Source organism: Rhineura floridana, chromosome 9 (assembly GCF_030035675.1).
Source record: "Rhineura floridana isolate rRhiFlo1 chromosome 9, rRhiFlo1.hap2, whole genome shotgun sequence".
NCBI classification, from domain to species: domain Eukaryota; kingdom Metazoa; phylum Chordata; class Lepidosauria; order Squamata; family Rhineuridae; genus Rhineura; species Rhineura floridana.
Genome location: NC_084488.1, coordinates 23,515,161 through 23,529,167, shown reverse-complemented (window position 1 = coordinate 23,529,167; position 14,007 = coordinate 23,515,161). Strand labels below are relative to the sequence as shown.

Sequence of the window (14,007 nt, the reverse complement as noted above, 5' to 3'; positions counted from 1 at the left end):
ATGGACTAAAGTGCAGCCACATTTTTGTGACATTTTGGTTGGTCCCAATAAAAGTTTTGTCCAACTGTGGATCTTGGAGTGTTTTCCCCCTCCCCCCATTATAGACCAACACAGCTACCTTTTGCTTTTTGATGAACCTTTTAACAGTCATGGTTCTTTGAATCCCGAATGCTAGCCACGGCTATTGCTTTAACAAATGATTTGTTGCTATTTGCAATCTCTTCTTACGCTACTGCGTTTGCTAAGTTTGAAATGTGATAATAGATGCAATAATTATTCAGTCCTGCAGATGGCTCCCCTACACACCTGGAGGAAGCTATGTAGGAAAATGGTCTTGCAGTTTGGGCAGTTGTTTTGATCTGTGTGATACATACAAAATGCCAGATTTTATTTATTTATTTATTTATTTGTCTTTTCAGTAGGATCAAACCACAGAACTATATTCCTACCTTGCTTCTTCCTGGTGTATAGGAGAGCCAGCTGAAGCTGGGCTATTTTAGGAAATAATATTCTTGTTCTTTTCCTCTCCTTTCTTCTACCCATCCCCTGCATTTATTGCCTCCCCCCCTCTTTTTTTTTTACACTTAGGGGCAACTGGGATGCTAAGAGAACTGAAGGCAGAGAAAAGACTTATCATTTGTGAAATCATTGCTACTGGCAGAACATCTATTTTTATTATACAGCACCATCAAAGTGCATGGGAGATCCACATTCAAATCCTTGTTCAGTCATGAAAGTTCTGGGAGACCATGGGCCACCACTATCCTCAATAAAATGGAAAGGAGCAGGGGGAAGGAGAGACCATCTATGCCACCCTGAACATCTTGGAGGTGTAGTGAGATTAAATTATAACGGTGTTTCACTTTAGTGTATGTTTCTTAAGAGGTTTCTTTAACTTATTGTTTGACTATTTGAATTTTGTCTTGTAACAGTAAATCATGTAACCTTTTGCATGTTGTGAGCCCCCTTGACCATAGATTACCCTGGAAAGGCGACCTAACCATGATGATGTAGACAAGTGCATTAAGCAAGAAGTCTGTGCTGAAGAGCTTACAAGCCAAATTCTGATAAAGGGAGAGCCACCGAGTGTGAGGACAGAAGATGGAGCATAGGCAGCTGCCTTATTGGATAAGACCGTTGGTCCATCTATCTATCCTAGTACTGACGATATTGACGGGTAACAGCTGAGCAGGTTTAAGGCAAAACATTTTCCCAGCCCTGTCTGGAGAATTGAACCTGGGACCTAACTAAAGGTTAGCTCTTCTCCATGTGACATGTGTTCTGTGGAATGCCCTTGGGGAAGTGCTGTAGCTCAGTTAGTAGAACATCTCCTTTGCATGCAGGAGATCTCAGGTTCAGTCCCTGGTATCTCCAGGTAGGACTGGGAGAGTACCCAGTGAGAGCTACTGCTTGTCAGTGTAGAAAATACTGAGCTAGATGGACCAGTGGTTTGACTCAGTATAAGGCAGCTTCCTATATTCAGATATGGCTGGCGCCCAGGCGCTTTGCCCCCGCATTTTAAGTTTCATACGTTGATTAGTACTTAATCTGTACTGAATATTCTTATCTGCTGTATTTGGTGTATTTTAGTATGTATTGTTGTTTTATAATGTGGTTGGTGATGTTTATGTTGTACCCTATTTGTATTACTGAACAATGGATTATAAATAAAGGGTTACATCCAAGGTTTATACCTGTGTAGCAGGGGTGTGGCCTGTGGCCCTCCAGATGTTGTTGGACAGCTCCTATTGTTCCTGACTTTTGGTCATTGTGACTGGGGCTGATTGGAGATCATATGTCTGTGGTCAGTCCATTTAGCAAAGCCTTTGGAAAAATAGTTCAGATAGGCTGTTGGGTTACAGGTGGTTGAGAGTTGCTGTTTTAAATACAGAATCTTGTCTTTGGCCGATTTTCATATTTATGCTTTTAATTTTTAAAAACCTGGTGTTGTAATCTCATTTTTAAAAATCTATTGTCTATTTGTTATCCACTTTGAGGACAACCCCCTAATCAAGTTATAAAATAACGCATTGCCATGGTCCTTCTGTGCTTACGAAATCAAACAAAACTAGGAGTTGCTGTTTTTGTTCTTGGGGGAGCCCTTTCCCTCCTGCTCTGTATTAAGGATTTTGATTTACTAGAAGAAATTCATTACTCATGCACATCAAAATATATGCATTTGAAATTCAGAATTGGTATAGCAAAATAGCACTTTTGTATTGATGAACAATGGGTTATAAATAATGGAAATAAATAAATAAAGGGTTATATCAAAGGTTTATTCCTATATGGGGGGGTGGCCTGTGGCCATCCAGATGTTGTCAGACAGCTCCTACTATTACTGACCATTGATCATTGTGACTGGGGCTGATTGGAGATCATATGTCTGTGGTCAGCAACTTGCTTTACAGGATGGGATAGTGGACCAGGACTTCCTATGCCTGCCACAGTGTACTGCTAGCAATTCCCACTGCCTTAGTTTCATACCTCCCTATCATCTCTGCTTCAACAAGCAGGGCAACTGATATTTTTCAGAGCCCCAAATTTGGCCTGGGGGCTTCTGCGGTCACTCTTTATCAAAATCATTAAGATTTTCTTTGTGATGAAAGGGGGTTGGACTGGATGGCCTTGTAGGCCCCTTCCAACTCTACTATTCTATGATTTTATTCTTGAGCTGTAGAGGTTTGGATACAGGTCCAATACTACTGAATGGAGGCTGGTCCATTGGGGCTAGTGGGGCACTGCCCCTCCTCTTACTTATAACCAGTCTCTCTAGCAGGGAGAGGATGGGGATAAAATTAAAATCAGTTGACTGCCTGTCATTGGGTCTGGCTCCACCTGCTGTATGGCAACACTGACAGCTAATGATAACTTTTTCTGCATTCTGAGGGTAGAGTTGTAAATATTTTCCCTCTCAAAGTTTTAACTGGAAACACAATCTAAGGATGCTTTAGGGAAAAAAGAGAGAGAAACTTCTTTATATTTAAAGCAATTTCTTTATTAACAGGTTACAATTGATTTTCTTGACAGATATAGCAGAGCTAACAAAATAAGGTTAAACACAGTAGTTTGAAATCCCAGGAGAAACCTGGCCAGTAGTTAGAGAAGACATATTTTCCAGTAGGCCATGCCAAGTATTTCCCAAATGTCATCAGTACATTAAATTTGGGACAAAATTGTTATGACTCTACCCTGAAGCTGTCACAGGGAAACTCTCAGAGTGCTTTTCATTCATAACTTACCTAACTGCCTAGTGTTAAACTGGATTTGGATTTACCCAAGTACCAACCTTTTCTGAGCCATGCAGTGCTCAGTTCAGCATGATGAATGTTCACATGGATCCTCCTTGTACTGTTGGGAGGGCTCCTTCTGTAAGGACTTCATGCTTCTCCATCTCTTGCAGGTTTCAAAATATCAAAAGCAAACATTAATCCATTTGTATTTATTGTCAGCCTTCTCTGTCTAAAAGGCTTCAGGTTAATTTAGATCACTAACTTAAAGAAAAAGTGCTTGAGTTTTTATTGAAAGTAATAATTTCTTACGCAGTCCTTTCCATGTCTACTTAGAATTAAGTCCTATTGAATTCAATGGGTTCTGCTGTCAGGTAAGTGGGGCTAGCTCTGCAACCTGAATCCCTATTAAAAATACATGTCTCTTTAAAAGAAATGTTTTGTTGTTTTGAAACGGAAAGTCTTGTGGCACTTTAAAACTAACAAATTATGGCATAAGTCGGGGATAGAAAATCAGTGGGTCTCTGGATGTTGCTAGACTACATCCCTGATCATTGGCCATGCAAATCAGGATGTTCTAACTCTGATTTAAGATGTTATCTTACAATATTATGAGGTGTCATGTTTTATGGATGGTTATTGTAAGCTGCCACTGACTGGACGAAGTGAAGGGTAGAAATAAAACTCCCACTATTGATGATGATGATGGATATATACATGGTTTTGTGGGTTGGGGAATTGTTAGTAGTGACATTAGTGGGAACTTGTCAGTATCTGTACTTTTTGCATTTCATTTCCCTCTGTCCTTATTATTTACAATTCTTCTTTTATGCCAAACCATGTATATACTTGTCAGTTTAGGATAAGAACACTCTATGCATCAGATACGAGTGGACTCTAGTCCACAAAAGCTTAAGCCACAAGAAATTGGTGAGGGTTGCAGGTGCCCCAAGACTCTTCAATGTGTTAGCTGCTAAACAGACTCACATGGCTCCTTCTGGCAATTCTTTAAATAATGAATTTTAGCCATCCCTAAACGGAACAATTTCAAGGGGAAATCGCACTGCAACGATGCACAACAACAACAAAAGGTAAAACTTTCAAGGATTGTCCAGAGAAAAGGATAAATATGTTTGTAAAAGATCCTGAGAGGTACACATTTTGAAGAACAATGCTTTTCTGGGAACATTTGTTCAGTTGACAGTACAGGCATTCTGGGAAGGGGGCGTGCTGAGTCCTAATCTTTTTTGGTGGGCTCCAAATCTTCTGCCCCTTCTACCCCTTTTTAAACTTAATTTGTAAAAATAACCCCCATCTTTACTTATAAGGTAAAGTCCCAGCCACGTGCCATTTCAATTTCCCAGAGGCATCTATACATATAAATTAGCATATACAACATTTATGAGGATTTGTGTCATTAGACCTGCATCCCCAGTCCTTGAAGTACCTAGCAAACCCCCATGACAGGCACCTTCATTTTGCAGTTTGCTGATATCAGCATTTTTGCATTTGTGAATGAATAAGCACATCACAGGCAAAGCTTTCCAATCATCCCAAATTAGGCTTTTGAATGGAGTCCTTTCAGACATTCCACAATGAGCATACTGAGTGATGAGAAGTCATAGGAATAAAAATACATGTGCAAACCTGCCCCATGCTTGCAAGCATACATAATCTGAGTTTCTTGTTAATTTGCATTTAGTCACATTTAAGACTGCAACATGAAAATACCTTGGTCTCGTGCTGTTTCATCCTACAGGATGAATCTCAGGTGCTCACTGGAAGCCATGGCATGCTTGTTTCTGGCAAGTCAGTGCTGAGAATGATCACTCATAATAATTAACCCTAAGGAACCTGAAGCACTTAGGTAAGTGGCTGAATGACACTTGCTGGGGAATGGGAAGCACCGTGAGAAATCAGGAAAGTAATTGAGTGGAATCTCTGCAGTGTAGAATTTCCCTGGTCTGATGCTTTGGTACAAAGTTAGGTGCTGGTGCAAGATAAATGTTTAATCAATATTTTTTTAAAAGTACTTTTATAGGGGGAAAGACATGAAACTAGAGATTTTAAGGTAGAAATCACCAAAATGTCCACCATTTCACATAGGTAGACAATGCCACAAAGTATACTTAGACTGTGTAAATATTCGTTTATTTACCATTGCTTCCCCCCACCCCTCTTGTGACTGCTTCCAACTTTCCAGATTTCATCATGAGTGACTGAGCAGTATGTATTCAATTGGATGTGGCTATCCGGTGATGTCACTGAGGTCAATGTAAATGAGCAAGCAAACATTTTTGCCTGGAGTGCCAGGAAACCTTTACAAAGGGAAGACATTTTTGGCACTGCTGAAAATCTCACAAAGAATAGTAGTTTTGGGGTGAGCTCTAATTAAAACTGCCATTTTACAGGTTTGTTTTGAGACATATGGAACACCCTACCATGCAAGCCTTAGTAGATAAAGAAAAGTCATGTACAAGGCAAATGTTTAACATGCTGACTTCTTTGAATGAACAAAATTGTATCTTTCTGACTGGCCTAAAGGGCGGCTTAGTGCTTTCATTAACCAAAGATGTCCTCCTTTTTCCCAGCTGGAAGCAAACTTGACCTAGAGGGCATTATTCTCACTAGAGTGTAAATTATATTGGGTAACCATTCTTTGTAGCACAGACATTTATTACAGTTGGAGCTGTCATGTCGGCTAACAGAAGAGAGATTGCTTTGGCTGGCAGCAATGGGTGCCTCATATGAGGAGGGCAGGTACATAAGTATTAGACTGGCTGATGTTAATGGTGGTACATCAGCTTACCCCAAGCACAATGTCGGGCACAGCAGTAGCTGCTATTATTAGCTCACCTGGCCTAATTATAGATCCCCCTCCACTATTTATGGGCCTCCTGGGCAAAGGCGTACACCTGCTGTGGCAGGCCCCTAATGGGTAGCATTTCACACAGCTCCAGAAGAGAGACACATGTCTTGGCTTTCGTCTAGTAGTCCTCTTCTTCCTCAAAATCTTCTCCTGCTGTAGCAGCCTCCAGTGCTGCCAGAGCCTCTGCTACCTCTGCATCCTCCTCCTCCAGTTCTCCATTAATCTCATTGTGGCAATCATATCTATCTTCTTGCACCGCACCTCTCTTGGTCCTTGAATATGGGGTATCATCAGATACTTTGTCCTTGAAACACACATTTGAAGGGCCTGTCCTACAGGCTTGGTCTGTTGAATTGTGGCTTTTAGATTCACACAATGGCAGGTCCCAATGGTTGCTCGTAGTTGTGCATTCTGTGTTTTCGTCTGCATGTGTGTGATTGTTTAACAGACTTTCTCTTCCAACAGCTCTCTGTTTTCCAGCATGGCTGGCATTTTGGTGATCTGTTGGTTCAGGCAGATGTGTGCCATTGCCTTGAGCCTCCAGAATGGCACTTTGAGTGGTAGAAGTGTTTTCTCCTGCACTTTGAGATTCCCCATATAGGACACTTCCTGTTGTCTCTGAAGATAGCTTGGGGTGGTCTTCAGTTTCCAGAATCCTGTGGTTATTGCATGTGTTTGGCTGGGACACCCCTTTGGCTGAGGAATTGGATCGCTGACCAGAGTAGGTGTCAGTGGCAATCTCTCTACTTTGGTTTGTGTTGGGATTGAGGTTTACACCGGAATGGGAATGGATGCCATTAACACTGACGTTGCACTTTTCAACAAGATTCCCAAGTCCTTCCTCGTGAACAGCAGTGCTTTTGTGGTTCTGAACAGCATCCTTAGTGTTGTTTAATTTGTGCCTGATTGCAGGTGGTTGTAATTCAGCCTTCTGGAGTTCATTTTTATGAACCTGAATGTCATTGTTGAGCTTGCATTTGAATTTGCCTCCATCTTGCTCATCTGGCTTGTAGTTGTTTATTTCATTGACGTACCCAGATGTCTGCACTTCTTGGGGATCAAAGATGTAGCTAGAGAAAATTTGAGAGCAACTGTTAGTATTTTCTGTCTGTAACAGAAAAAATAATTAAAAGAATAGGAAAAATTGGGAGGGAGAGAACCATGTTCCTATGTCACCTTGAGGTCCTTGGAGGAAATATGGGAGTTAAATGTAAGAAATAAATAAATCTAGTGTCATACTTCAATCTGCAGACTTTGTTCTTCGCCAATGTTTAGCTTAAAATAGGGCTAGGGAACCTGTGGACCTCCAGATGCTGCTGGACTACAACTCGCATCATCCCTGCCATTGGTGATGCTAGCTGGGGCTGATGGGAGCTGGAGTCCAACAACATCTGGAAGACAACAGCTTCCCCACCCCTGGGTTTGAATATACCCTTACAGATGTGTAAAAAGTATTATTATTTTAACCCTAACCCCATGATACTCAGTCTCCGCGTACCTTTGTATCATTTTACAGCACCTGCACCCCATCTGGATTCTTCTTTGTTAACATCTGAAAAGACAGAAAGCAGGCAAAGTGGATATGAGGAGTCGTGTAAGTCATGCACTATATGAAATGTTGCAAAATGAAGTAGCAACAGTTTTCTCCCTATTTTTGAAAGAGCTTGTTGGGTTAAACAGAGAACTAGCTCCAAAGGTCAAAAATAGAAAACCCTAAGATAATGCAAATTTTACATATTATATCTGCCCTATTTGAATATGAACGTATTTTATTTTAAGATTCTTCCTCCTCTGAACACAAGATTTGCCTCCACGGTAGAGTGCCTTTGGAATGATTTCCATCCCGGCAGTTGCTCTGGAACCATTGCACTGATCCGGATCCAACGAGTTGAATTTATGCCCAGTTGAAACAAATGGGATAACCTAGTTGTGGCTTTAACTTGAGTGCTATTGATTTACACAGAATGAAGGCATGATTAACATTGGTTAGGTTAGAACCACTGCTTTCAAAACAGCTTGGGCTTTTGAAAAAGCAATTTACATGTGTAGTTTGTGCCTGCATATGTAAGGTCCCAGGGAATGACCTGAAGGCACATGAAGCCACAAGCTTGGTGAAGCTAACCAGAACTTCTGGTCAGTGCCTGGATGGGAGATCTCTTGGAAGCCACATGTATGTCACCTTGGGCTTCATGATGGCAGCAAGGCAGGATACAAATGCAAGAGAATAATAAACAGACAGATAAATAAATAAATGAAGAGAGTCAACAAGGTGGAAAATAAGACAATGGAGGTTCAGAGTGGGTTTTTAAAATTTCTGAGATAAATCAAGGGAAGCAATAATATGTGAGCACCATCAATAAATGCAACTTGTGGGGTGATGAGGGCTTCACCTGCTTCTCTCTCTCCTAAAAATGGTCTGTGCCTCTTTTTGAACATTCTTCCTCTTATATGAAATTGTGCAAAGATGGGATTCCTCAGTGTTTTTTTAAAGATGGAATATTATAGAAGGACTGTAGAAACATGGATTTCTATAAGAAATATACTAGTAGAATGATGCAGTAAGTTAAATGGATGATTGGGTGAGCTAAATATTGCAAGGCTAATGCAGTAGATGAAAAGCAGAGATGTTTCCTTGTCATAGAATGGAATAAATCTAAACATGGAGAGTGTTTCCTTTGTTAAATATTAACCAGCACCATCTTGCAAATAAGCCCCAAAGCAGGACTTCAAATAAAATCTAACCCCTTCCTGAAGAGTGAGACAGGAGCAGGGAGAACCAAATTCAGGCTTCTGTAATTACGTGTATGCTAATTACATTACCACAGCATCCATTATGAATGTTCACCCACTCTTATTAAATAGTTGTTTTCCGCTTTAATTGGGGAAAGGTGTTGTCTGTTTATCTATACAGTGCAAACTATATTTCAAAACAAATCAGAGAGGGAGCACTGCAAATTTGGAAATAGGGACTGGTCTAAAGGTTAATACAGGCTGGTAAGAAAGAGCAGAATTCAAAACATAGCTGAAATTTTAGCTTACCTCATCTTACCACTTAGTGGCTTTTGTCCAAAAACTGAAATAAATACAGTGTTTCAGGACTCCAAACTTGGAAAGCCCTTCAAATCTTCCCAAGCATGTTTTGAAAATATATAATCCAGGCAGATGTTTCAGACAAAGCAATTAAAAAACAAACAAAAACCAGAAGTGGATTTTTACTTGTTTTTTTTTTTGGTAAGCCTTTTCCGAAACTTGAATACCTGGACTTCTGAGTAACTAATTGTATGTTTGCCTATAAGTTAATCTTTTATGGAGCTGCTGGTTGGCCTACATTTCTTCCCATCATAAAGCTAACAAATGCTGTATCATCTTTCCATCAGAGATGTGATTAGGTAAATGGTGGCATGGCTGTCCCTGAACCACCTCTGGCCTACTGCTTCGACCTTCTTGGCTGAGAAAACACACACCAGATAAGCTCTGTGTTGTTCACAAATATACATTTATTGATTTATTTGATTTATTGCTAATTCCACTCATCCTAAGATGTGACCCATTTATAGATAGTGAGCGTGCAATTTCTAACATGGAGTCTGACTACCTATGGACATATTTATACCACAGACTTAAAGCAGACTTAATTGTTTTTCCTTCTGCTCAGCGAAGAGCATATCACTGTTACTTTACACCTGAAGTCTAATTTTCTCTGCAGTTAAGTTAATGTCTGCTGATCCCCAGAGCTGGTATTCTGGGGAAATTTTCTCATAAGTTAATTTTAGCTTTTTGAGGCATGCATGGTTAGACCTTCCAAGTTAGTTCTTGGGGGGGGGGTTCAATCTGAGGGACTAGAGGCCAGTTCCTCCATATTCCAGAGACGGTCTCCTTAAATGGGATTTCCTTCAATCAGACAAAAGTTGCTTCTCAGACAACCCACTTATTTAACATTCATCTGATTTGTTTTGACAATTTTATGGGGAGGTTTGATGACATCAGCTATTTGAGCATTCTTTTTGATTCGCTTGCAGTAGGGAGGGGGGAGAAATTTGATTCACTTTGCATTTAAAGCCGAATTTATCAGCTTCACACTTTCTGAAACAACATGGGACCTGAAACAGCCATCCTTCGAAATTCACACTTATCTGAATTTTGCATGGCTGTTCTCCAACTAAGCAATGGTTGCAAATATATATATATATATATTTCACAGGAAAGTGTGCATGAAGATGAATATGTTAATGACAATAACAGACAAAAATGCATTGTATTAGGAGAAACTGTTTGCAAAAATGTGTACATTAGTCAAAGCGACATACAAAAATGTGTCTTAGGAGAAATTTTCACTAAAATACTGGAGAATTTTCATGAGGATTTAAAAAAAAAACTCGTAAAATGCTGCAGAAACATGGAGAACCAAGTTCAAGAGGGAAAATGAAAAATGGAGAGAACCAAAACAGACATACGTCAAGTGATAGTTTGCAGAGAGGTTAGACTCTGTTGCATCAAGCAGTTTTTACCCATTTCCACTGGATTTTCCCATTGCTTTCCTTATTGCAAAAAGTTTGATTTCTAGGGGAAGCAGGCTTGCTGCAAGATCCTCCATGGCGCAAAAGACCCTCCGTGGTGCGGAGTGGTAAGCGGCGGTAACGCAGCCGAAGCTCTGCTCACGGCCGGAGTTCGATTCCAACGGAAGGAGGAAGTCGAATCTGCGGTAAAAGGGGCCGAGGTCCACTCAGCCTTCCATCCATCCGTGGTCAGTAAAATGAGTACCTGGCATACGCTGGGGGGTAAAGAAAGGCCAGGGAAGGAACTGGCAATCCCACCCCATATATATGGTCTGCCTAGTAAACGACGCAAGGCGTCACCCTAAGAGTCGGAAACGACTCGCACTACAAGTGCGGGGATACCTTTACCTTTAGGCTTGGTGCACAAGAGACCAAATCAGCTATAATTGCACAAACTTAATATGATGGTATGTAATTGAAACCCATGCCAAAATAGCAATAGCCTGGGAAGCACTCAAAACCATTGCCCTACAGGAAGAGAAAAATATTTCACTATGGCATCAAACAATAAGGACAGCTAAAGTTGTAAACAAAACACATACTTCATGCAGAGGCACAGGAAAATATAACTTAATTGTCTACTTACCAATAAATCAGTGGGAGTTGGAGGACCATGATTTTAACTTCGGGCTGAACAGAAGCATCTGGAATGGCAGTGATGTGATTTTAATTAGGAGATATCCCTCTGCGGAAGGCATATAGTCATGCAAGGATTCCAAGCTGTGTCCCAGGGCACACTAGCATGTCACAAGATGGGATGAGTGGGCCTTGAAATATAAAATGATCATATGAATGCATCCACCATTCTGTGCCTATCAGAGTCTGCCCACATATCCTGAGATTTTCAAGTGCAGCCTATATTGCACCTCACAGGTACAGGTCAACCTTTCAGCATCACCATTGCCCAGAAAGCACTGTCCCATTCCTGAGCCTCGCTGCCCTGAGCAACAGGGCATGGTAAGATGCTGGTAAGAAATCACTGGACTTCCTGTTACACCAAGGACACCACCCTATTGTTCACAAAATTTTGCAATCATTGTCTTCAGTGTAAAAATGAAACATGCGTCCCACTTTTAATCAAGAAAACCCACCACTGTGCCCCAAGGACCAGGTTAGGAAAACATTGTCCTATTTCCTATCCTACATATTTGCAAAGTAGAGCTTCTGAACTTGAATGCTCTGGGGGAATTTTACTCTTAACCAATATATTTCATCTGAAGGTTGTGCCTTAAAGTCTGTTGCCATTTACCTATCCTGCACTCTATACTAGAAAGGGACTCCACCAGTTTTTTTTAATACTCCTTCTTCTGAAGGTTTTAAACCAGCCTATTGAAGAGCACACAGTGTTGGCCTTAGGCCTTTTGATAGTTAATGAAATGCAAAAATTTTAAAAATCTGAATGGAAATCCCCTCCTTCCTGTACCCCTTCAGCTAATAAAGAACAGCCTTCCCAAGGCCATACAATGAGGCTGTCGGTTGGTGGGAACATGAGCCCAGTTTTGCCACAGCCAATGCTATTTACTGCACCTCTCTGGCTGCTGTTATAGAACCATGCTACCACTTGATACTGATGCTGAACTGTGCAAGAAAATCGAGCATCTTTTAGACAGAGACTGGGAAGGAGTCGAGGAGGAGTGCCGGAAGGTCTGAGGAAGCTGTAGACTTGAGCGAGAAGGGTTAGTAAAGGTTGGGCTGCAGGGTGAGCAGCTTGAAGGTCAACACACATTGCGTCCATCACGAAGGGCTGCCATTTCTTGAGCTGTTTGTAATTTTTCAGAGGTTCCCTTCAGTTTGCTGTGTCGTTGCCTGTGGCAGTGCTAATGATACTGTAGCGGTAGGTCAGTGTTTTTCCAGCTGCTTCTGTGAGCCCTCCCATGTCCCCTTGCACCTCTGTCATGGGGCCGCTGCAAAGAATTCTGGGATGTGTCCTTGGGCTCCATCAGTATTCATGAAGGCTGCCAGTCAGAGCTACTGGTCTTAGCTGTCACCGCACATCAACCCTGTGCCCCCTAAAGTTCACTCAGCACCCTTGCAGCTCAGAGAGGAAGCTTTTCTGCCATTACCAATCTTCTCATTGAGGAACTCTGAAACAGCTTCCAACAAACCCCGGGGTAACCCCAAATACAGTTTGAAAGGGGAAAAAAACAGAAGCTGGAGGCACTGGCATGTGGTCTATCTAGACCAGGGTGGTCATCAACATTGCTTCAAGGCTGTGCTCAAAAACTACATGACCAGAACATGCAACACAGCCAGTCTGGAGATGAACCAATGTTGTGCCAGCAGTACAGCCTGTTTGACAAGTATTCCCAGTGGCTGATGTCACCAATGTACTGTTGCCAGATCGCTTTACCTCAAGAAGTGCTAATGCACTCATGTGCTGCTTTTATTCAATTGACATGCTTTTCTGTAACCCTCTTGCTCATCTGGAAGTCTTCTCTCACACACTCAGGTACTGCAAAAAATGTGAGACACTTCCACGCTGTAAAAGCCTTTCCTAGAGTAAGGGTTGTGTTTGAATTGTTGCTTTTCTTAATTAAAAAAATGTCTCTGAAAAAGTCATTGTTGCATTCCACTAAAGGACCATCAGATATGACAACTTAATAAATCACCTTGCTAGATCGAACCATACATCTCCATCTCATTCACGATTCAGCTTCCAATGGCAGCAAAGTCCAAGTGTTCATTCCCTACTTCTGAGTTACCATAGGCAACACCCATTCTTGTTTGCTTGAGCCTCGCCCCATCTAGCAATTGAATAGGCATATCTACCCAATAGGCTTATTCTGCATGCATTTTGTCTAATCTAGAGGTGGGAAACCTTTTTCAGCTCATGAGCCACATTCCCTTCTGGGGGCCACATGTCAGTAGAGAACATAAGAACATAAGAAGAGCCTGCTGGATCAGGCCAGTGGCCCATCTAGTCCAGAATCCTGTTCTCACAGTGGCCAACCAGGTGCCTGGGGGAAGCCCGCAAGCAGGACCCGAGTGCAAGAACACTCTCCCCTCCTGAGGCTTCCGGCAACTGGTTTTCAGAAGCATGCTGCCTCTGACTAGGGTGGCAGAGCACAGCCATCACAGCTAGTAGCCATTGATAGCCCTGTCCTCCATGAATTTGTCTAATCTTCTTTTAAAACCATCCAAGCTGGTGGCCATTACTGCATCTTGTGGGAGCAAATTCCATAGTTTAACTATGCACTGAGTAAAGAAGTACTTCCTTTTGTCTGTCCTGAATCTTCCAACATTCAGCTTCTTTGAATGTCCACGAGTTCTAGTATTATGAGAGAGGGAGAAGAACTTTTCTCTATCTACTTTCTCAATGCCATGCATAATTTTATACACTTCTATCATGTCT

At 41.5% G+C, this 14,007-nt stretch overlaps 1 protein-coding gene across 3 annotated transcripts in view; it reads right to left on the bottom strand.

The window, feature by feature from the left end:
- Positions 1–3,007: 3,007 nt before the first annotated feature.
- C9H4orf19 (chromosome 9 C4orf19 homolog) overlaps positions 3,008–14,007 on the bottom strand; it is a 55,390-nt gene continuing 44,390 nt past the window's right edge. For 2 of the 3 annotated variants that reach the window (XM_061584605.1, XM_061584604.1), the window contains exons 2-4: positions 11,242–11,422; positions 7,598–7,651; positions 3,008–7,169 (exon numbers count right to left, since the gene is read on the bottom strand). In XM_061584605.1, the coding sequence (XP_061440589.1) occupies positions 6,218–7,169; positions 7,598–7,629 (984 nt within the window). In that variant the 5' untranslated portion in view covers positions 7,630–7,651; positions 11,242–11,422 and the 3' untranslated portion in view covers positions 3,008–6,217. The remainder of the gene's footprint in view (positions 7,170–7,597; positions 7,652–11,241; positions 11,423–14,007) is intronic. The other variant, XM_061584606.1, reaches the window with a different exon arrangement.